Raw genomic sequence first — 23,741 nt, 5'->3', positions numbered from 1 at the left:
AGGAGAGCAAGATAGGGAAGAAGAAGTCAATTAAGGACGAGGACTCGGATAAATTCTTGTCCTGATCCACAGGGTACTCTGGAGGATTCACACTGCAAAGTTGTTCCACCGTCCCACTTTGGGGGAAGGGGCCTATTGTACCCTCATACCATTTGGGCATTGGTTGTCCACCACCAAGCCAAAGTGGGAAGGGGACACAAAGTTATGAATCACTCAGGCATCTCTGGACAGGACAGCTCCTACATTCATAGCAGCTGGAGAATGAATGCATGGATTAAGGAAGGTAAAGGGGGCCTGTGTGGGGGCACTAACAGTCTGTATTACAATGTCAGACACCTAACATATATTTTCTTTTTATTTTGAAACAACTCGAATTTACAGAAAAGTTGCAAGTATAGTACTAAGACTTTTCTGTGTCCCTGACCCCAGCCATTTGAAAGTAAGTAGCTTTCTTCATAAGTACTGTTTTAATAATTTAAATATTTTATTTTATTTTTAATTAAGATATAATTGACATGACATTGTATCAGTTTTAGGTGTCAACATGATTTTATATATGTATATATTGCAAAATGATTAGAGTAAGTTAACATTCATCACCACACAGTTACCAGTTTTTTTTCTCACGATGAGAACGTTTTTTTTTGTTGTTTGTTTGTTTTTCCTGGGCTCTCTATTCTGTTTCATTGATCTATATGTCTGTTCTTATGCCAGTACCAGACTGTTTTTATTGCCGTGGCCTTGTAGTATAGTTTGATATCAGGTATTGTGATTCCTCATACTGTGTTCTTCTTCCTCAAAATCGCTGTGGCTATTCGGGCTCTTTTTAGGTTCCATATTAATTTTTGAAGTATTTGTTCTAGGTCTGTGAAAAATGTCATTGGTATTTTAATAGGGATTGCATTGAATCTATAAATTGCTTTGGGAAGTATGGACATTTTAATGATGTTGATTCTTCCCATCCATAAACAGGGTATATGCTTCCATGTATTTGTATCTTCCTCAATTTCTTTCTTCAGTGTTATGTAGTTTTCTGAGTACAGGTCTTTTACCTCCTTGGTTAAGTTTATTCCCAAGTACTTTATTTTTCTTGTTGCTATGGTAAATGGGATTTTTCTTTCAGTTTCTATCTCTGAGATTTTATTGTTAGTGTACAGAAATGCCTTCGATTTCTAAATATTGACTTTGTACCCTGCTATTTTGCCAAATTCATTTATTAGGTTGAGTAGTTTTTTTGTGGAGTCTATAGGGTATTCTATGTACACTATCATGCTGTCTGCAAATAATGACAGTTTTACTTCCTCCTTTCCAATTTGGATGTCTTTTATTTCTCTTTCTTGTCTGATTGCTGTGGCTAGGACTTCCAAGACTATGTTGAATAGGAGAGGAGAGAGTGGACATCTTTGTCTTCTTCCTGATCGCAAGGGGAATGCTCTCAGTTTTTGCCCATTGAGTATGATGTTGGCTTCAGGTTTCTCATATATGGCCTTTATTATGTTGAGGTATGCTCCCTCTATTCCCATTTTGCTGAGAGTTTTCATCATAAATGGGTGCTGTACTTTATCAAATGCTTTTTCAGCATCTATTGATATGATCATGTGGTTTTTGTCTTACATTTTGTTTATGTGGTGTATTATGTTTACTGATTTGCAAATATTAAACCATCCTTGCATCCCTTGGATGAAACCCACTTCATCGTGGTGTATGATCTTTCTAATGTGTTGCTGGATCCGGTTTGCCAATATTTTGTTGAGGATTTTAGTGTCTATGTTCATCAGCGATATTGGCCTGTAGTTTTCTTTCTTTGTTGTGTCTTGACCTGGTTTTGGAATTAGGGTAATACTGGCTTCATAGAAAGAGTTTGGGAGTCTTCCCTCTTCTTGGATCTTTTGGAATAGTCTGAGGAGGATAGGAGTTAGTTCTTTCCTAAATGTTTTATAGAATTCACCTGTGAAGCCATCCGGTCCAGGGCTTTTGTGTGCCAGGAGTTTTTTGATTACTGCTTCAATTTCACTAGTTTTTATTGGTCTATTCAGGCTTCCTGCTTCTTCTTGTTTCAGTTTTGGAAGACTCTATGTTTCCAGGAATTTGTCCATTTCCTCTAGGTTGTCAAATTTCTTGCCATAGTTGTTCATAATAATTTCTTACAATCCTTTGTATTTCTGTGGTATCGGTTGTGATTTCTCCTCTTTTGTTTCTGATTTTATTTATTTGGGTCCTCTCTCTTTTTTTCTTGATGAGCCTGGTTAAAGGCTGGTCGATTTTGTTTATCTTTTCAAAGAACCAGCTCCTACTTATGTTGATCTTTTGAATTGTTAGTTTAGTCTCTATGTCATTTAATTCTGCTCTGATCTTGATGATTTCCTTCCATCTACTTGATCTGGGCTTTGCTTGTTGTTCTTCCTCTAGTTCTTGTAGCTGTAGGGTTAAATTTTTTATTAGAGATTCTTCTAGCTTTCTTAGGTAGGCCTGTATTGCCAGGAACTTTCCTCTCAGGACTGCTTTCACTATATCCCATAGGTTTTGGGTTGTTGTGTGTTTATTATCATTAGTTTCCAGAAACTTTTTTATTTCTTCCTCGATGTCATTGTTAACCCATTCACTATTTAATAGCATGTTATTCATTCTCCATGAGTTTGAATGTTTTTGAGTTTTTACCTTGAGGTCGATTTCCAATTTTAAGCCATTGTGATCTGAAAAGATGCTTGATATAGTTTCAATTTTCTTGAATTTGTTGAGGTTTGTTTTGTGTCCTACCATGTGATCTATCTTTAAAAATATTTCATGTGCACTTGAGAAGAATGTATATTTTGCTTCCTTGGGGTGAAAAGTTCTATATATATCGACTAAGTCCGTTCAATCTAGAGTGTTGTTCAGTGCCTCAATATCTTTGGTGTTTCTTTGCTTTGAAGATCTGTCCATTGTTGACAATGGGGTGTTAAAGTCACCTACTATGAGTGTGTTTCTGTCTATATCTTTCTTGGAGTCTTTGAAAATTTTCCTTACATATTTGGGTGCTCCTAAGTTGGGTGAATTTTTCCCTTAAGTATTATGAAATGTCCTTCTTTGTCTCTTTTTATGGCCTTTACTGTGAAATCTGTTTTGTCTGATATAAGTATTGCTACCCCAGCTTTTTTTCATGTCCATTTGCTTGAAATACTTTTTTCCATCCCTTCATTTTCAGTCTGTGTAGATCTTTTGTTCTAAGGTGGGTCTCTTGTAAACAGCATATATATGTGGGTCATGCTTTCTAATCCATTCAGCTACCCTATGTCTTTTGATTGGAGCATTTAATCCATTTACATTTAAGGTTATTACCGATAAGTACTTATTCATTGTCATTTTCTCCCTTTGTACTCATGTTCCTCTCTGTCTCTCTCTGTTTCTTCATCTTCTTAAAGCAGACCCTTCAGCATCTCTTGCAATGCTGGTTTGGTGGAGTTGTATTCTTTTAGTCTTCTTTTGTCTGGGAAACTCCTTATTTCAACTTCCATTTTGAATGAAAGCCTTGCTGGGTAGAGTATTCTTGGTTGTAGGCCTTGTTTTTCATTGCTTGGAATATTTTTTGCCATTCCCTTCTGGTTTGTAGTGTTTCTGCTGAGAAATCTGATGCTAGCCTTATTGGAGCTCCCTTGTATGTTATTAGTTGTTTCTCTCTTGCTGCTTTTAGGATTCTCTCTTTGTCTTTGAATATTGCCATTTTAATTATGATGTGTCTTGAAGTGGGCCTGTTGGGGTTCAGCTTCATTGGGACCCTCTGTGCTTCCTGAACATGCATGACTCTTTCTCTCCTCATGTTAGGAAAGTTTTCTGTCATTAGTTTTTCAAAGAGGTTTTCTATCCCTTGCTTTTCTTCTTCTCCTTCTGGAATTCCTATGATACAGATATTATTACGTTTCATGTTGTCCTGCAGCTGTCTTAGAACCTCTTCATTCTTGTTCAGTCTTTTTTCATTTTGTTGTACTGTCTGGGAGTTTTTGTCTACATTGTCCTCCAGCTCACTGATCTGATCTTCTGCTTCCTCCAGCCTGCTTTTAATTCCTTCTACTGTGTTCTTCAATTCAGAGATCATATTCTTCATTTCCTCCTGGCTCTTATTGATAGCTTCTATGTCCTTTTTCATGCTGGTGTAATTCTCAGTAAGTTCCTTGTACTTTTTCTGGAGTTCCTTGTAGTTTCCCTGGAGTTCTTTGTAGTTTCCGCTGAGCTCATTGAGCTTATGCATGATCCATGTTTTGAATTCCATATCTGATAGCTTTCTCCCCTCTGTTTCATTTAGCACTCTTTCTGGGGATTCTACCTTTCCTTTCAATGGGGGGTGGTTGTTTCTCTGTTTCCCCATTTTTGTGACTCCTATTGTTTGTTGGTGCTTCTTAGAATGATCTGCACTTCCTGGATCTGCCCATGGTGGCGCCAGATCATGTACCAGTCTGGCCCTAGGCAGCCTATTAGAGCCTTCCGGGGATCTAATGCCTTTGTCTTCTTTAGTTGTCAATCTTGAGAACTTTTAAGATCTAATCTTTTAGCAACTTTCAAATATACAGTACAGTATTGTTAACTATAGTCACCATATTGCACATTATATCTCTAGGACATATCTATGTTATAACTGGAAATGTGTACCTTTTAACCACCTTCACTCATTTCATTCCCCTGAAAAATGTACTTTTGATAGAATAATAGTGATAGAAACCATGTTGGAGTAGGTTGAAAAATGAATGGGAAGTGAGGAAGTGGATACAGGATGTGTATAGCAACTCCTCGAATAAGCTCAGCTCTAAGGGAAGTAGACAGGATAAAAGGTGGAAAGAGAAGTGAGGTCACCGGAAGATGGTGAGGATAAGATGGAATCATGTTTGTCAGTAAAAGAAGGTTCCAGCAGAAGAGAATAACCAAAGAAGAGAAGTTTTGGAGTAGAGGAGGGAATGCGATTCTAAAAAACCACCTCAGTAGGAAATTAGGGGGAAAAAAACCTACCATCTCAGATTTCAGAGAAATGGGATAGATGTAATATAAGCAGAGTGCAATAGTATTGTGTAGCTATTTTTGATAACTAGGAAAACTCCCACTGGGGCCAACTCCCCAGAGAATCCATTCCCATCTGTATAGTACAAGAAAGACTAACTCAGAGTGACTTCAATCAAAAGGGTAATAAATGAATGAGAAGCCGTTGTGTCTTTACTGTAGCTTTATATGGAGTCCTGGTCATTTATCATATCAGCACCACCTAACTGTGAACACTGGATGCTTCTTTTTGCAAGATGCAACTCTTCGTGGTTTCTATCCTAACTGAAGGAGAAATTGATTTCCACTGAAGATTGACAAAGAGGACCACAAATTACTTGGGCTCCTCTCAAGAGGTGGGGTCCATTACTCCATCCCTTGACTCTGGGCTTGCTTTGCGGTTGCTTTGGCCAAAAGGAGGTGGCCCAAGCGATACTTCCAAGGCCAGGCTGGCCAACACCAATTGTCAAGGGTGTGAATAAGGCTATTCTGGATCTCTCTGCCCCATTCAGCCAGCTCTTGCTGACTGAAGCCACACATGTAAGCCCACGTGAAACCAGCGGAGGAATCACCCAACTTGCCCACATACATGTTAGAAAACAATAAACTGCTGGTTTAAGCCACCAATTATTGAGACAGCTCGTTATGCAGCAATAGTTAACTGAGACATTGGCTTGCGGGGGTAATTTTCCATTTGGATGAGCCACAAGGATTTTATTGCCAACTGCAATGAGGGCCACCCCAAGAAGTATTCACATCGCAGTGTTCGTTTTCCCACCCCCTCCTTCCTACCTGTTACCATCTCTGTATGGGGAATACAAGCATTTATTCCTTTAAATGCAATGTCTTTCAAAACTGATTTTAGTTTCCTTACCTTCCAAGAAGAGTTATCTGCCTATTGGGCTGTGACTGGGAGATCCGTTAAGGACCCGGCGCAATGCCTGAACTCTCAGTAAAAGTACTTACTTGGCACCTGGACCTAGCGTGTGGCCTGAGTGCCCGGGGTTGCTGGCTTACTCTCCTAGGCTCACTCTCCTCCAGCCTGACACGGCCACTGTTCCTACCTTCACCCCAGTACCGTTAGCTCTTGCTGTCACACAGGGACCGTCCATTTGAACTGGGGGATCTATGGCTTTTGGGCGTGCACCATGACCCTGCCTCTAATCTGACTTGGCGCCGCATCGGGCACTCCCAAGGACCCTAATAAACCCCCTGGGTTGCCCTGTGGGGCCCGGACCACGCAGGGGAGAGCGAGGCCCCGCCTCCCGCGCTACATCCGGGGCGGGGTGGGGAAAGAGGCGACAACTGCGCGAGCATCCTGCAGGGCCGGAGCTGGCACGAGGCCGTGCGACACTGGGCGCGGGCAGAAGCAGCAGGTGGGTTATGCTAGCCACGCGGCTTCCGGGCGCAGGGTGTTGGGGCCGGCGGCTGGCCGGGCACCTGGGGTCCGCTGGCCGGGCTCCGCACCTTCGTGCTGGAGGTGCCGCAGTTTGCGCTCAGCCTTTGGGAGTAGTCGGCTCCAGTTGTGAAAGGGTTCTCGCCAATACCGGAGAGTAAAAACTAAAACGTGTTGGGTTCCAGCCGCGTTCGTGTCCACGGAGACGAAAAGGCGAAATAAAACATGCACATCACCGTCTCTGGGTAAATGACGCACTGTCAGAGATGGCAAAATAACTTGGAAGTCTTTTGAAGGAGCTGGGCCTGTCTAGGTGGATAAGTGGGACTATTATTTTTTGTTTTCTGTTCTGTGATGAAACATGTTTGCGATGCAGTGCCCCCTAGAACGTGGAAATAAGATTGTCCTCTGAAGAAAAACTATAAAATTCATCATTACAAGGTGAGAAGAGATAAGCAAACTTAGTTGAAACAAAATTTTACCATGCCTTCAAGACTTGACCATATCCTGACCACGAAAGAAGGAGTATCATTCATGTGGAGGACCTCTCTGGTACTGAAGCATGAAATAAAAGAGAGGTGCACTTATCGCAGATGAATCCAAGCCTCCTCTAGGAGAGAGAGGACACCCTGGTTTTAATAGCAGGATCTGTCCAGGGCTCGGGAGTTGAGAAAGTGGTTTCCAAAGCGGTCATCCCATCAGACATTGAAGTCATATAACTCAATTCTTTTGTTTGGATTCAGTATGCACCAAGCAAAAGTATAAATTAGATCCTTGACTGTCTCTCACCCTCACTCAGCCAAGTATTGTAGATTCTCCGTGCTTAAATCTCTAGGTGATGTCTCAAGTATAAATCTGATCTTTGAGTTTCCTTAAAACTCTTCAGCATGGCCCTCACGGTAAAATTAAGCATTTAACTTGGATTTTTAAATCTCTTCATTATCTGACCTCTATTTCTCCTGCCTCCTTATCTTTTGCAACTCCCCATTCTTCCACTCTTAAATACCAGCGGTTTTATGTATCTTAAGTGTCAACCGATGGAATTAAATTCTTTGAATGGGTCTTTTTTTTTCCCTGCCAAGCTGTTATATATTGCTGTAATACTTTACCCCTTTTATATCTCAGCTTCAATGTCAGTTCCACTAATCCGAGTAATAGATGGCCCTCTAATGTACTTACCCTATTACAGCACCTTAGGATAATATTTTAATTATTGCCTTAATTGCTTTTTAGTATCTCCCACTAGATTGTGAGTTCCATGAAAACGAGAACCAGTCCGTGGCCTTAAATGTCTCTCATATCTGTCCCCTTCTTTATGTCTGCTACCCAAGTCGAGGCCTTTATTATCTCTAGCTTGGACAATTGCATTAGTCTATTAACTGGTCTCCATGCCCCTGGTCTAGCTTTTCTTTAATTCATGCGCAATACCACTGGCAGTGGTAGTTTTGTTTAATGCGTGACGTAACACCTTCCTGCTTAAAAACACTTCAATAGATTCCAGCTGCTTTTAGGAGTCCAGATGTTTTAGAATTACATGAATTTGTCTTCTCCCCTTCTCTATTCCCTTACTACCTTGTGCCTTGTACACCACTCCATAAATACTGGATGACTGAATGAGGGATGAGATCAAACTCAGTCAAACAGAACCAAAAACAAAGGGATTAACCAAAGCAGTGGAGTCTAGCCACAGAGACTTCCTAGAGGAGTGTAGCCATAGAAGACTAGTTGTGTAACTCTGTCCCTGAAGTGGGAGTCCCCAAAACATGCCTTATTAGTAGATGACTCATTGTCTTTGCACATGCCTGGATTATGCTACTCCCATCCACTTGGTAAACACCATCAGAATTTAAAACAGTTTAAGTATCCCTTCCTCTATTAAACTCTCCTAACCTTTCTGAACGGAGTGTAAACTAGTTCAACTTTTCCACAGCATAATTTTTCAAAACATCAAGAGTGATGAAAATGTGAGACTCTTTAACCTGGGAATTGTGTTTTTAGGACATAACTACAAAAGGATTTAGCCTGGTTATGGACTTTAATACGAAAACCAAAACAATTGCAGGTTTGATTCCTGGTCAGGGCACATACCTAGGTTTCAGGTTCCATCCCTGGTCAGGGATCATAAGGGAGGGAACTGATTGACTGTCTATCTGTCTGTTCCCTCCCTCCCACCTCCACCCACCGCCCCCTCTAAATCAACAAGCATACCTCAGGAGAGGATTAAAAAATTATAAAATAATCCATTCTATCCCAGATCTTTAACCTAAATGAAAATAGTGACCATCCTAAAAAACAGAATTGGACTAGAATGATTTCTTTACAACCATAACTAGTCAAAATACTTCATTACTGTAGCTAGTATTTTCAGCCTTTTGCCATTTATTAGTTCATAAAGCACTGCTTTAAAAAAATGTGCAAAGCATCCAAACATAATAAAACTGTTCATAGGCTTTCCATATAACCTGCTACTCAGATTGCCTGACCTCAGGGTGTCCATCCCAGTCTAATATTGATCTAAATGTTATGTTGCCAGTAAATCATATAGCTAAATGTCAAATAGGCATTGTTTTGAAAATATTATAGGGGCATAATTAAAGCTTTCCACAAAGATGTTCATGAATACATTGTTGATAACATGGAACATGTAAAAACAACCTCAATTTACTGCATTGGTCAAAAAGTTCATTTGGTTCTTTTTTCCATATGGTGGCTCTTATTGTGCTTAGTTGTCTTTAACTTCATTCAAAACATTTTGTTAAGATTGTATTGTGACAGCTGTCATATCAGCGTGCATTTAAAAAAAAACAAAAACATCAAAATGGTGAATTTTTGTATAACCATTTGAATATTGAAGATGGAAGAAAATACATGGGAGGATCCAAGATGGTGGAGGAGTAAGTGGAAGCTACACTAACCTCCTCCCAGGACCAGTCTGGACTTGCAACTTAATTGTGGAGAAATCATCTGGAATAACCAACTGAACACTAGCTGGAGAGAAGTCTTATAACCACGGAGAGACAGAAAAGGCCACTTCATCACAATGTGATGGGTAGGAAGTGCAGAGATGTGAAAGGGCTGGCTGGGCTCCCATGGGTGTCAGCTGAAGGGACTGAGAAATAGCTCAGCAGCCGGAAGTTCCCCTGAGAAGGACAGGGTCTAAACCCCCAGCTGGGCTTCCCAGCCTACAGCAACAGAGCAGAAAGTAAAATAGCATCCAGCTGTGAAAAACAAAAAGCAACAGGGATTTTTGCTGACCTGAAAGAAACGGCTGGAGAAAAAGAGTTCTTGAGTGGATCATGTACAAAACTATTTTGGCACCCACTTACCCTGGGCTCAAGCAGAGGGAAGGCAGAGAGGACTAGAGAAGCGTGGGGAGAATTTGGGGCAGTGGCTTTGAGGAGAGAACTGGGGGAGCAGCTGACTGGGTCCCAATGCTGACTCATTTCCCATACTGCAGGCAGACAATTCCCCTCCAAGTGGCATCAGCCTGAGGGGAAGCAAAAACCCCGCCCACAGGAATTAATCTGCCCCACCCTCAGTGCTTAAGCCTGAGGGCTGATCACAGATTGAATAGATAAACAACTAAAGGAGACAGACAAAAGGCAGTAGATCTCTAGTAGTCTCCAACAGGCTGCCTAGGCCCAAACTGGTACACGATCTGACGCCATCAGGGGCAGATCCAGGAAGTACAGATCAATCTAAGAAGGAGTAACAAACAAGAAGATTCACAAAAATGAGAAGACAGGGAAACAACCCCCCATTGAAAGGAAAGGAGGGATCCCCAGAATGAGTGCTGAATGAAAAAGAGGAAAGCAAACTATCAGGCATGGAATTCAAAACATGGATTATAGAGGAGCTCAATGAGATCAGTGAGCTCAAAGAAAACTACAAAGAACAGGGAAACTACATGGAACTTACTGAGAATTAAACCAGCTTGAAAATGGACATAGAAGCTATCAATAAGAGATAAGAGCCAGGAGGAAATGAAAATACAATTTCTGAATTGAAGAACACAGTGGAAAGAATTAAAAGGAGACTAGAGGAAGCAGAGGATTGGATCAGTGAGCTGGAGGACAACGTAGAAACATGAAACATAATAATATGCATATCATAGGAATACCTGGAGGAGGAGAAGAGGACCAAGGGACAGAAAACCTGTTTGAAAAAGTAATGACAGAAAATTTCCCTAACTTGATGAGAGAAAAGGTCATGCAAGTCCAGGAAGCACAGAGGGTCCCAATGAAGATGAACCCCTACAGGCCCACTTCAAGACACATCATAATTAAAATGGCAATATTCAAAGACAAAGAGAGAATCCTAAAAGCAGCAAGAGAGAAACAACTAATAACATACAAGGGAGCTCCAATAAGGCTAGCATCAGATTTCTCAGCAGAAACACTACAAGCCAGAAGGGAATAGCAAAAAAATATTCCAAGCAATGAAAAACAAAGGCATACAACCAAGAATACTCTACCCAGCAAGGCTCTCATTCAAAGTAGGAGGTGAAATAAGGAGTTTCCCAGACAAAAGAAGACTAAAAGAATACATCTCCCCCAAACCAGCATTGCAAGACATGCTAAAGGGAATGCTTTAAGAAGATGAAGAAACAAGCCCTGGCTGCTGTGGCTCAGTGAATTGAGCATCCGCCTGCGAGCCGAGTGTCGCTGGTTTCATTCCCAGTCAGGGCACATGACTAGGTTGCACGTCAGGTCCCAGTTGGGGGCCACGAATGAGAGACAACCACACAGTGATGTTTCTCTCCCTCTCTTTCTCCTTTCCCCTCTCTGTAAAAATAAGTAAATAAAAATAAACAAACAATAAATTAATTAATTTAAAAAAAAACTTGAAGAAACAGACAGAGACAGAGAGATACACAAGCACAAAGGAGGAAAATGAAAATGAATAAGTACCTATCAATAATAACATTAAATATAAATGGATTAAATGCACCAATCAAAAGACATAGGTAGCTGAATGGATTAGAAAGCATGAGCCACATATATGTTGTCTATAAGAGACCTACCTTAAAACAAAAGATCTACACAGACTGAAAGTGAAGGGATGGAAGAAAATATTTCAAGCAAATGGACATGAAAAAAAAGCTGGGGTAGCAATACTCATATCAGACAAAACAGATTTCATAGAAAAGACCATAAAAAGAGACAAAGAAGGACATTTCATAATACTTAAGGGAAAAATCCATCAAGAAGATATAACCCTTGTAAACATATATGGATCCAACATAGGAGCATCCAAATATGTAAGGACATTTTTGAAAGACTTCAGGAAGGATATAGACAGCAGCAGCACATTCATAGTAGGGGGCCTTAACACCCCATTGTCAACAATGGACAGATCTTCGAAGCAAAGAAACACCAAAAATATTAAGGCATTGAACAACACTCTAGATCAAATGGACTTAGTTGATATATATATATAGAACTTTTCACCCCAAAGAAGCAAAATATATATTCTTTTCAAGTGCACGTGGAACATTTTCAAAGATAGACCACATGGAAGGACAAAAAACAAGCTTCAACTAATTCAAGAAAATTGAAATTATATCAAGCATATTCTTAGGTCACAATGGCTTGAAACTGGAAATCAACATCAAGGAAAAAACTCAAAGACATTCAACTCATGGAGAATGAATAACATGCTATTAAATAATAAATGGGTTAACAATGACATCAAGAAAGAAATCAGAACGTTTCAGGACACAAATGATAATGAACACATAACAACCCAAAACTTATGGGATACAGCAAAAGCAGTCCTGAGAGGAAAGTTCATAGCAATACAGGCCTACCTAAAAAGGATAGAAGAATCTCTAATAAAAAATTAAACTTACAGCTACAAGGCCTAGAGCAGTGGTTCTCAACCTTCCTAATGCTGTAACCCTTTAATACAGTTCCTCATGTTGTGGTGACCCCCAGCCATAACTAAAGCATAGTGATTAATCACAAAAGCAATATGTAATTATATATGTATTTTCCGATGGTCTTAGGCAACCTCTATAAAGTGTCATTTGACCCCCAAAGGGTCACGACCCACAGGTTGAGACAGCTGACCTAGAGAAATAACAACAAACAAAACCCAGTGCAAGTAGAAGGAAGGAAATCATCAAGATCAGAGCAGAATTAAATGACATAGAGACTAAACAAATAATTGAAAAGAGCAATAAAACCAAGAGCTGGTTCTTTAAAAAGATAAACAAAATTGACAAGCCTTTCACCAGGCTCATCAGGAAATAAAGAGAGAGGACCCAAACAAATAAAATCAGAAATGAAAAAGGAGAAATCAAAACTGATACCACAGAAATACAAAGGATTGTAAGAAATTATTATGAACAACTGTATCACAAGAAATTTGACAACCTAGATGAAATGGACAAATTTCTGGAAACATATAATCTTCCAAAACTGAATCAAAAAGAAGCACAAAGCCTGAACAGACCAGTAACAACTAGTGAAACTGAAGCAGTAATCAAAAAACTCCCGGCACACAAAAGCCCTGGACCAGATGCTTTCACAGGTGAATTTTACAAAACATTTAGGAAAGAACTAACTCCTATCCTTCTCAGACTATCCAAAAAAATCCAAGAAGAGGGAAGACTCCCAAACTCTTTCTATGAAGCCAGTATTACCCTAATTCCAAAGCCAGGTCAAGACACAACAAAGATAGAAAACTACAGGCCAATAATGCTGATGAACATAGATGCTAAAATTCTCAACAAAATATTGGCAAACTGGATCCAGGAACACATTAGAAAGATCATAGATCACAGTCAAGTGAGATTCATCCCAGGCATGCAATGATGGTTTAATATTCACAAATCAGTAGACGTAATACACCACATAAACAAAATGTAAGACAAAAACCACATGATCATATCAATAGATGCTGAAAAAGTATTTGATAAGGTACAACACCCATTTATGATGAAAACACTCAGCAAAATGGGAATAGAGGGAGAATACCTCAACATAATAAAGGGCCATATATGAGAAACCTGAATCCAAAATCATACTCAATGGGCAAAAACTCAAAGCATTCCCCCTGAGGTCAGTAACAGGACAAGGATGTCCACTCTCTCCACTCCTATTCAACATAGTCTTGGAAGTTCTAGCCACAGCAATCAGACAAGAAAAAGAAATAAAAGGCATCCAAATTGGAAAGGAGGAAGTAAAACTGGCATTATTTGCAGATGACATGATAGTGCACATAGAAAACCCTTAAATCCTGGCTGCTGTGCTTCAGTGGATTGAGCATCGGCCCGTGAGCCAAGTGTCGCTGGTTCGATTCCCAGTCAGGACACATGACTAGCTTGCACATCAGGTCCCCAGCTGGGGGTGCAAGTGAGAGGCAACCACACAGTGATGTTTCTCTCCCTCTCTTTCTCCTTTCCCCTCTCTCTAAAAATAAATAAGTAAACAAATAAATAAATAAAACGCTAACAATTTTAAAAAAGAAAAGAAAACCCTATAGACTCCACTAATAAACTGCTCAACATAATAAGTGTATTCGGAAAAATAGCAGGGTACAAAGTCAATATTCAGAAATCGAAGGCATTTCTGTACACCAACAATAAAAGAGATAGAAACTAGAAAAAAAAATCCCATTTACTATAGGAACAAGAAAAATAAAGTACCTAGGAATTAACTTAATCAAGGAGATGAAAGACCTATACTCAGAAAACTATATAACATTGAAGAAAGAAATTAAGGAAGATACAAATAAGTGGAAGCATATACCATGTTCATGGATGGGAAGAATCAACATCATTAAAATGTCCATACTATCCAAAGCAATTTATAGATTCAATGCAATTCCTATTAAAATACCAATGACATATTTCACGGACCTAGAACAAATACCTCAAAAATATAAATGGAACCAAAAAGGCCCCAAATAGCCACAGCAATCTTGAGGAAGAAGAACACAGTTGGAGGAATCACAATACCTGATACCAAACTATACTACAAGGCCACGGTAATCAAAACAGTCTGGTACTGGCATAAGAACAGACATATAGATCAATGGAACAGAATATAGAACCCAGAAATAAACCCAGGTCTATATGGTCATCTAATATTCGACAAAGGGGGAACATAAAATGGAATGAAAAGAGCCTCTTCAATAAATGGCACTGGTAGAACTGAACAGGGACATGCAAAAAAAATGAAACTAGACCACCAACTTACACCATACACCAGAATAAACTCAAGATGGATCAAAGACTTAAATGTAAGCCATGACACCATAAAGGTCCTAGAGGAAAACATAGGCAGGAAAATTTCAGATATCCCACATAGCAATATTTTCACTGATATATCTCCTAAGGCAAGGGAAATAAAGGAAAGAATAAACAAATGGGAATACATCGAACTAAATAGATTCTGCTCAGCAAAAGAAAACATCAGCAAGATGAAAAGGGAACCAACCATATGGGAAAATATATTTGCCAATGATACCTCAGACAAGGGATTGATCTCCACAATATATAAAGAAGTTACACAACTCAACACCAAGAAGACAGACAACCCAATTTAAAAATGGGCAAAGACCTGAACAAACAGTTCTCCAAAGAGGACATACAGAGGGTCCAAAGGCATATGAAAAAATGCTCAACATCACTACCATCAGAGAGATCCAAATAAAAACCACAATGAGATACCACCTCACACCAGTCAGAATGGCCACCATCAAAAAATCAACAAACAAGAAGTGCTGGTGAGGATGTGGAGAAAAGGGAACCCTAGTGCACTGTTGGTGGGAATGCAGACTGGTGCAGCCACTATGGAAAACACTATGGAATTTTCTCAAAAAAACTAAAAATGGAACTGCCTTTTGAACCAGCAGTTCCATTGCTAGTGGATTATATCCGAAGAATGCTGAAACACAATTCAAAAGAGCCTATGCACCCCTATGTTCATAGCAGCGCTATTTACAATAGCCCAATGCTGGAAACAACCTAAGTGCCCATCTGTAGATGAGTGGATCAAAAAACTGTGGTACATTTACACAATGGAGTACTATGTAGCAGAAAGAAAGAAGGAACTTCTACCATTTGCAACAACATGGATGGAACTAGTGAGAATTATGCATAGTGAAATAAGCCAGGCAATGAAAGAAAAATACCATATGATATCACCTATTACTGGAGACTAATGAACAACACAAACAAATGAGCAAAATTGAACCAGAGGGCTAAGCCTATGATCTCATTAGCTGAGTGTCTAATACAACAAGGATGACAGCCTGTTAAACTACGTAAGTCAAAATCAAGAGAGATGTCCGCTATCATACTATATGATCGCCCAGAATGCCAATGCAATCAATCAAGAAAAAGAGATACAGGTAGTAACTGGTAGAAAAAAAATGAGATGAAATTGTCAATAATGCAGTGTGACTGCCTCCTAGAACATCCAAGAGACTAAATTAACAAAATATTTGAATGAGTTTAGCAAAGTGGCCAAATTCAAAGTACAAGATACTAAAATCAATAGCATTTTCTCAAGGTGCTTTGTGCCTACTGGTAGATAATAAGTTCACCCCAAGGAAATAGCTCTAGCTGAAGCATTACATCCAGTTTTCCTTGCTTGAACTTCATCTTGTAACTGAATAAAATTAAGTTGAGAAAGAGTAAATGCCTTCAGATACCTACTTCATCCAGGGAAGTGAGAGGATGAACTGTCTTTACTTTACGTGGTCTCTTAATAAGCATCTCACAAAATTGAAGAAAGTTATATAGCTGAAAGATATTAGGATGGGTTATTACTAACTCATACATTTTAAATAACATTTTATCACATGTTTGTTTCACTTACCTGATGAATATGTCTAATATAAGGATCTTCTATCCAAACTTCTGTAACTGACTCATTAAGATATTCTTGAAAAAGTGTCTTATAACTGAAACCTATGGCATTCTCCTCTATTTTAATTTGCTTGTGATATTTTCCATCTACAAAACACAAGCTTTAATATAAAAAAAAAATCCAGTGCCGACTTTTTATACATATTATATTTATATATAGTAATTAATCAGTATCAGGTACAAATTAATTTTTTAACTTCTCCACTCAGTAAACATTTGTGAATGGCTGCTGTATACCAGGCACAGGGCAAGATGCTACACATACAGAGGTAAGTAAGGCAAACCATTCTGTGAGTGATTTCTGCCTTTACTGAGCCCAGGCAAGTGGGAAGGTCCAGAGATTTCTTGGAACAGGTTCTTGAGCTGATTCCTAGAAACCAGGCATTTTATTCAAGAGAGGACTATATGTATAAAAATATCTGATATTCTTGTCACCATGAGTAGAACTACAAGTTATAATTGAGTGGCTCTCTGGTCCTTCTCTTAATATTTAAGTCTTTTATGTTCTGCAATTCAATAGCTAAAGTGAGTATTAAATACATAAATGCAGTATAATATGGAATTTAGAAGTCTTTCTTAGAACTTGCAGGGAGTGTTTTAAGCAGAAATTGATAGTACTTTTCAATAACCCAAGCCAAAGACTAGGGTGCCAGAGGATTAGTATGATAGTTCCAATGAGTTTGTTCAATAAAAATAAATAATTATTGGAAAGGCTAAAAAAACTAATGGGTAGTTTCTAATCTATATGCTGATTTCACTTTCAAACTGTTTAAAAACCAGTAATTTGTATTTTGTTTCTAATATTTTCACAGATACACTGTTAGCAACTATAAATCTGTTCTGAAGCCAAGAGCCACATAGGTTAATTCAACCCAATATATTCAAACCACAATGCTGATGTTTCTGTATTTCATCAATGTCTTATTTAGAGAGAAATTTCATTGTAGATTTCAGTTTGGGGTAAAGGAAACAATTTTATTCCCACTCAACAGAGGAGCTCAGTGGGGAAACCAGGGTGTGGCTGGTACAGAATACTAGGAAGAGGTGGGGAGAGGGCTGTAGTCAGGAGAGGAAGAAAGAGCAACTGGGGAGCTGGAGGTACTGGCTTTTTAGGGCAAAAGTTCTTTGGCTGCAGAAAGCAGCAGAGTGTGCATGCAGTTCAGGCAACTGTGGCAACTTATATTTATGTCTGTAAACTCAATGCTCATAAGGAGAAAACTAGTAATAAACAGGGAGCAATATTACGGCATCTCTAATCATTAGGAGTACTTCTGAAATGTTTTGAGTCACAACAAAACCCCAAAGAATTTCTTCAGATACTATAGTGTTTTGGGCATTTTATTAAAAAAGAAATTAAATACAGGATTCACATTCAGTATTCCTGTGTAGTGTTAACTTAAACTGGATGTACACATAAGCTCCACGGGGATCTGTGAATTCCTTAAAACAGCAGGCAAAGATCTGCAGTATTTATAGCTTTCTTCAGATTCTCAAGAGGTTATCTGACTACCACCTCACTTCCCACTCAACCCCCTCCCCCCACAAAGGGTAAGAATAGCTTCTGTACAGGAGAGCAGAAATGCAGAGTAAACCTGTCAGCTCCAGGGATAAATGATGTAGATCTCACACAGCTCCAAAGGCAGAGCCAGGAACACTGAGTGAAATGGGCTTTGTCAATAATGTATGAACACATTCTCTAAAACGGCCACTTTACCTTCTTTTTCTTGATCCAAGTATTTCTTTATGTTTTCTGCTCTATCCATGTAGCCAGAAACTTTTTTTCTGAGATTACATTTCTTTGTATCATCTTTGGTGCCTACAAATTAAAAAATATATTCCCAAGTTTCAAAAACTGTTTTTCTACTTATTTCCAGCTTCCCAAGTCTACCCCTTTGCCTGGTTTGCCTCTGCCCCAAAACACATAATTTTGACTTGATCATTGGCGCACTAAATATCTGAAGCAGTCCCTAAAGAAGAGGGGACTCTGACACTGTGTCTCACTGCAGAATACACCAAATCTGGTACGGCAACAAAGGTGGCTTAATACATGTCATACCTGAGTGTGAGCACTATTTTGCCCTAAATCACCCACAGGTTTGAAGTCTTAACATAATCAAAAGGAAGCTAACAATATCTATCTTCCACAAAACCAGCTTCTCTTGTAGTCTTCTTCATTATAGCTTATGCTCAATCATTTTCCTAGCCACCCCAAAATGTAAGGTAATTTTGAATATAATTATCAATAAAATCTTACCCCAAAGTGCCCCCTGCCCCAGTCCTAATCAGTTACCAAATCACTTCTGGTTCCTTCTTTTTTTAAATGCTCAGTTTTTAAGACATTTTATTTTGAATTAATTATATATTTATGGAAAGTTGCAAAAATAGCACAGACTCCTTTCACCCATATTCCCCTAGTAGTAACATATCACATAACCATAGCACAATCATCAGAGTTAGGAAATTAAAATTGATCCAACACTATTAAGTCATCTATACACCTATTTCCCCATTTTTTTCACTAAAAAAAGTGTGTTTTCTAGTCAAGGATCCCACATAGCATTTAGTTGTTATGTCTCCTCTTTTGTTCCTCCAGTCTGTCATAGTTCTTTAGTCTCTCTCTGCCTTTCATTACCCTGTCCTTTAGGAAGAGTAGTGGTTATTTTGTAGACTTGTTTCTCATTTTGATGTTCTTTCATGATTAGATTAAAGTTATGGTTTTCTTGGCAAAAAAAATCACAGAAGTGTTGTGCCCTTCCCAGTTGTACATGATATTGATGTGTCTTATTACCGGTGATGTTAATTCTGACCACTTGGTTAAGGTGAAGTTCACAAATCTCTCCACTGTAAAATCACTATTTTTCTCCTTTGTAATTAATAAGCATCTTGTGGAAAGACATGTTTCTCATCACTCTTTTACCCATTAATTTTAGCATCCATCGATGGTCCTTGCCAGCAACAAGTATTACTATAGTGTTTGCCAGATGGTGATTTTCTATTGCTATCATTCCTGTTTATTAGTTGGAATTTTACTGTAAGGAAGAACTGTCCCTTCTCCCCATCTATTTATTTATTCAATTATTAATTTATATCAATATGGATTCATGAGTATTTATTTTATTCTATGGGTTGTAATCCAATACTATCATTATTTCCTTTCTCAAATTATATCAGCTTTGGCTTAGAGCTCTTTAATGTTGGTTTCTGTGTTCTTTCAACATGCCCGATAATTTTTCGAGCACTTCCTTACTTTTCTGTACAAAATGTTTTAAATTCATTTTGCATTCTCCCTACCCCAGCCCTGGAAGCAACCATTTTTCCAAGGAGCCCTAGTTCCTTTTATTAGAATGGTATCAAGAAATCAACTTCTGGGTGCTAAGTGGTCTCACTGCTACTAGGAAAGTCCTATCACTACATCTAGACCCTTTCAGTCAACACAGCTAGAAAGTATATGCAGGCTTATAAATATACACATACAGGCATACCCCAGAGATAGTGCAGCTTCAATTCCAGATGACTGCAATAAAGCAATTATCACAATAAAGTGAGTCATACAGATATTTTGGTCATATGCCAATGTCAGTAATTCAATATCCATACTGTCTCCTCCTTTTCCTAATATTGGTGTCACCTACCTGATTCATTTAGGCCCCTTATAACCTCTCATTTTGATTCCTGCAGGAGCACCTTAATTGGTCTGCTTGACTTCAGTCTTTTCAGTTTAAGGTGTCTCCTACAATCTTGCCATATTCAGATTACTCAAGAAATAATTATTGAGAATTTACTACATGCCAGGCATTGTTCTAAGCACTGGGGGTGTAGCAGTTAATAAAACAGACACAATTCTCCCCTATCATTCAGGTGGTAAAACATGTATGTTCAATGGTGGTAAGTGTTATTAAAGAAAATAAAGAAAGGAAGAAGGATGAGGGAGTCCTGAAGTTGAGTTGTAATGTTACCCTGGAGGTCAGGGAAGGCCTCACAAAAAAAAAAAAAGGTGATATTTGTGTAAAGACAGAAGAGGAGAGGGAGTAGGCCATGCAAATATTTGGGAGAAGACGATATTTCTAAGAGAGACAAGCCCTGAGATGCAACTTTAATTACATCACTGCTCTGTTAAAAACTTTAAATGGCTTCTCCTTGTCCATGAAATAAGTTAAAAGCTAAATCTACCATTAATCTTTACTTCTTACTCTTCCCCTATAGACATATGCCGAACTAAAGTGAACCACTGATTTGGTTAAACAGCACAGATAGAATTTGAACACTATTAGCTGAATTTCTGATTTCTGAAATTCTAGTTATTCCTCTAAAAGCCATCTGTCAAAAGCCACATCCATCATCCCACCCCCAAATGATCTTTAACTGTTTAAATCCTCATTGCACTTGTCTATAGCTCTCTCCTAGCACTTATTTCCTGTATTAGTTATTTTCCACCTGCACCTTAACCTGTAAGATCATGTCACTGTCTCTGTAACCTCTACAGGATCAGTGGAGCACACTGGAGCAACACTCCTGTGATTCTTCTGCTTCAGATTCCTGAAGCGCCAGTATTTGAGCAGTGTTCCACCTGACCAGCAGTGTACACCATCCCTCCTTTTGGCAGTCAGAATACCAGAGTCTTTAAAGCTTTGATTTGGGATTGTGAGTCTACCAACTATAGCAAAATTGGAAAGCGAACTCTACTTTTTTTACGTTATGAGAATAACATCACCTCCTACTTCATAGGGAAACTTAAGGATGAAATAAGATCATGCTTTTAATATGTTCTGTACAGTGCCTAGCATTCAGTACTCATAAATGGTACTCATTGTTATCATCCTCATTAAATATGCCCTGCGCAAGGCAGTTTTATAGCAGAGAGAAGCACCGAATGTTGAAGAACGCCCTCTGCTGTCTCAAAACCCCTTTAACACTTACTTTACATACACAGGCTAAAAGGCAGAGGACAGGAGGAGAGATGTTAGGCCAGACTGGGTGAGGGAAGCAGAGGCTGCTGGTCTTATTCAATATAATACAATTGCTGGGTGTCTACTAAGTACTAGACACTGTGCTGGTGTTAGGGTTATGTGGGTACTTCACGACACTGAATAATTACATAAAAATCTCCCTGTCCCATCCACAATCTAGCATTGCTCACATCGAATATCAGTAAACCTATTTCTTATGAAAAAACTCCTTTCTTCTACTATGTGATTTTATTTTTGTTTACTTTTAATTAAACTGTTTAAACAGAACAGGTTAAGAGTGTAATGAACATCCTTATTACCCAGCACCTCGATTTAAAAATTGTTAGCGTTTATTTATTTGTTTGTTTATTTACTTATTTATTTTTAGAGAGGGGAAAGGAGAAAGAGAGGAAGAGAAACATCACTGTGTGTTTGCCTCTCACTCGCGCCCCCAACCTAGTCATGTGCCCTGACTGGGAATCGAACCAGCGACACTTGGCTCACAGGACAACGTTCAATCCACTGAGCCACAGCAGCCAGGGTTTTTGTTAGTGTTCTTTTTTTTTTTTTTTTTTTGCTACATTTGCTTCCACACTTCTTCCCAAAATATTTCGGTCTACATCTCTAAAAATTAAAAAAATTTTAAAAATTAAAATTAAAAACGTTTTCCAAGAAACCCTAATGCTTAAGAAAGCTAATAATTTTAATGTTACCAAATCTATATTTCAAAATGATCTAAAAATGTCTTCTAGCCCTGGCCAGTGTGGCTCAGTTGGCTGGAGGGCTGACCTGTGACCGAAAGGTTTCGGTTTTGATTCACGTCTGGCACAAGCCCCGGTTGCGGGTTTGGTGCCCTGACCAGGCACTACATCCACAGTCTAGGCCCCCAGGAGTATACCAATCCTCTCTCTCTAAAAGCAATGAAAATGTCCTGGGTGAAAAAAAAAAGGGGGGGGGGTTTCTAACGTCTTCTCTAGTTACTTCAAACACAAGTCCTACCAAGGTTTATATATTATATTTGGTTATGTCTCTTAAAAATCTATAGTAGTACCCCCCGTTTCCTGATAACATCAATCTATTAAAGATATAAAAGAAATCAATTCATTATACCCGTAAAATGTGTCACCTTCTGCATTTGCTTTCTCGTGGTGCACAAAGATCACCAACTCTTACACTGCGCGATCCCGCAGCGGGATCCCGCTCCTTTTTCTGTAATCCCCCTCCAGGGTTTATTGCTCACCTTTCAGAACCTGCAAGAGCAGGTCAATCCCCTCCTGGTAACACACCAGAGCCTGCTGGTATCGGGACTCGGAATCTAGCTCCACCGCCCGCTTTAACACAGTGATTGCAGCTACACTCTCGGAATCCAGCCCCGGCCCACATTTTGCCATAATTCTGAAAACTCCTCTCCACCTCAAACCCAGCCAGAGTTGCACTGGTCTGCCGCACTTCGGGGAGCGATCACGTGACACAACGTGCTTCCCTCGCTCTTCTCCAGGTCCTTGAGTGGGAGGGACACAGCCGGAACAAAAGTGCAGTGTTTTGCGCGCGCTGTAACGGCAGAGTTTGAGTGTAACGCTTGATGGTCTCTCTGTTCAGTTTCCTGTCCACGGGTAAGTTCAGACTTAACATTTAGCAACCGCTAGTAAGTTGGGAATCTATGGCCAAAACTACTGCATTTTTGCCTGGAGTACATATCTGGGAACCATATGTACATGCGCGTTGATTTTCCCTATTTGAGTCTGCGGGTCACAGTAACCTAGATGCGCCTGCTTCCGGTAGTGTCCCTTTGGTTCCCAAAAAGCCACTGGCCGACCCGATTCTCTTCCCCAGTTGGAGGGATTCCGGGACACTTGCTGAGCGAGCCGTGAGCCCGGATTCTCAAAGCTCAAGGGCTGAGCCGCCTAGCCTGGACAGCCTGGGAAAGGAAACTCAGGTTTGGTTTAGCCTTTTCTATGCTTCTGCTTTATTCATAATGCTGACTTTCCATTGGGCATCAGCGTAATTTAATTTGTTAATGAAGATTTTTTAAATTGCTTTATTTTAAAGTCGCTGCATTTAAGAAGGCGGACTTATCGAAGTTAGCAGTTAAAATATTTGTCATTTTACTAAAAGCTTTGATTTTTGCAGCCATGTCTTGGTCGCTACCTACCCAAATCTGTTTGTGCTGCGTATTTTTGCCAAAAGGTACTTAGGCTGCCTAGTGCTTGTCCGGCATTAGGGGTTCAAAGAAGAGACATTTCTTGTCTTCAGAGATTTCGGTTTATTGGAAGGGGAATTTTGTTTTCATTTTTACTAATGCCCGCTCCCCTCATTATTACATAGATGTCTCTTTAGGAAAGGAAATTGTTTGTTTTTTTAAGTAAAAATTACATGCATGGTGTTGTAAAAGATCAGCAATAAAAAATCTTATCAGACATTACAGGAGGAAAAGGAAAGATTCCCCTGGGAGCCTGCCTCCTCATCCCCCCCCCACCACTGGGGTGCGGCGGTGGGGAGGTGGGGGGGATGTTAA

At 39.4% G+C, this 23,741-nt stretch overlaps 1 protein-coding gene across 1 annotated transcript; it reads right to left on the bottom strand.

Annotated features, from left to right (window-relative positions):
- Positions 1–6,390: 6,390 nt before the first annotated feature.
- LOC150006215 (MIT domain-containing protein 1-like) lies at positions 6,391–22,757 on the bottom strand. Its single transcript, XM_090280125.1, has 5 exons — positions 22,467–22,757; positions 17,995–18,096; positions 16,231–16,367; positions 16,068–16,154; positions 6,391–6,564 (listed from the first exon to the last, which is right to left on the bottom strand). The coding sequence occupies exons 1-5, from the start codon at positions 22,615–22,617 to the stop codon at positions 6,391–6,393; spliced, it is 651 nt and encodes a 216-aa protein (XP_090136251.1). The 5' UTR covers positions 22,618–22,757.
- Between the last annotated feature and the right edge of the window lie 984 nt (positions 22,758–23,741).

This window comes from Furipterus horrens, unplaced genomic scaffold, assembly GCF_987537825.1.
Source record: "Furipterus horrens unplaced genomic scaffold, mFurHor1.1.pri manual_scaffold_6, whole genome shotgun sequence".
Lineage (NCBI taxonomy): Eukaryota > Metazoa > Chordata > Mammalia > Chiroptera > Furipteridae > Furipterus > Furipterus horrens.
Note: the sequence above shows the minus strand (reverse complement) of the source record. Positions and strands in the feature narration are given on the sequence as shown.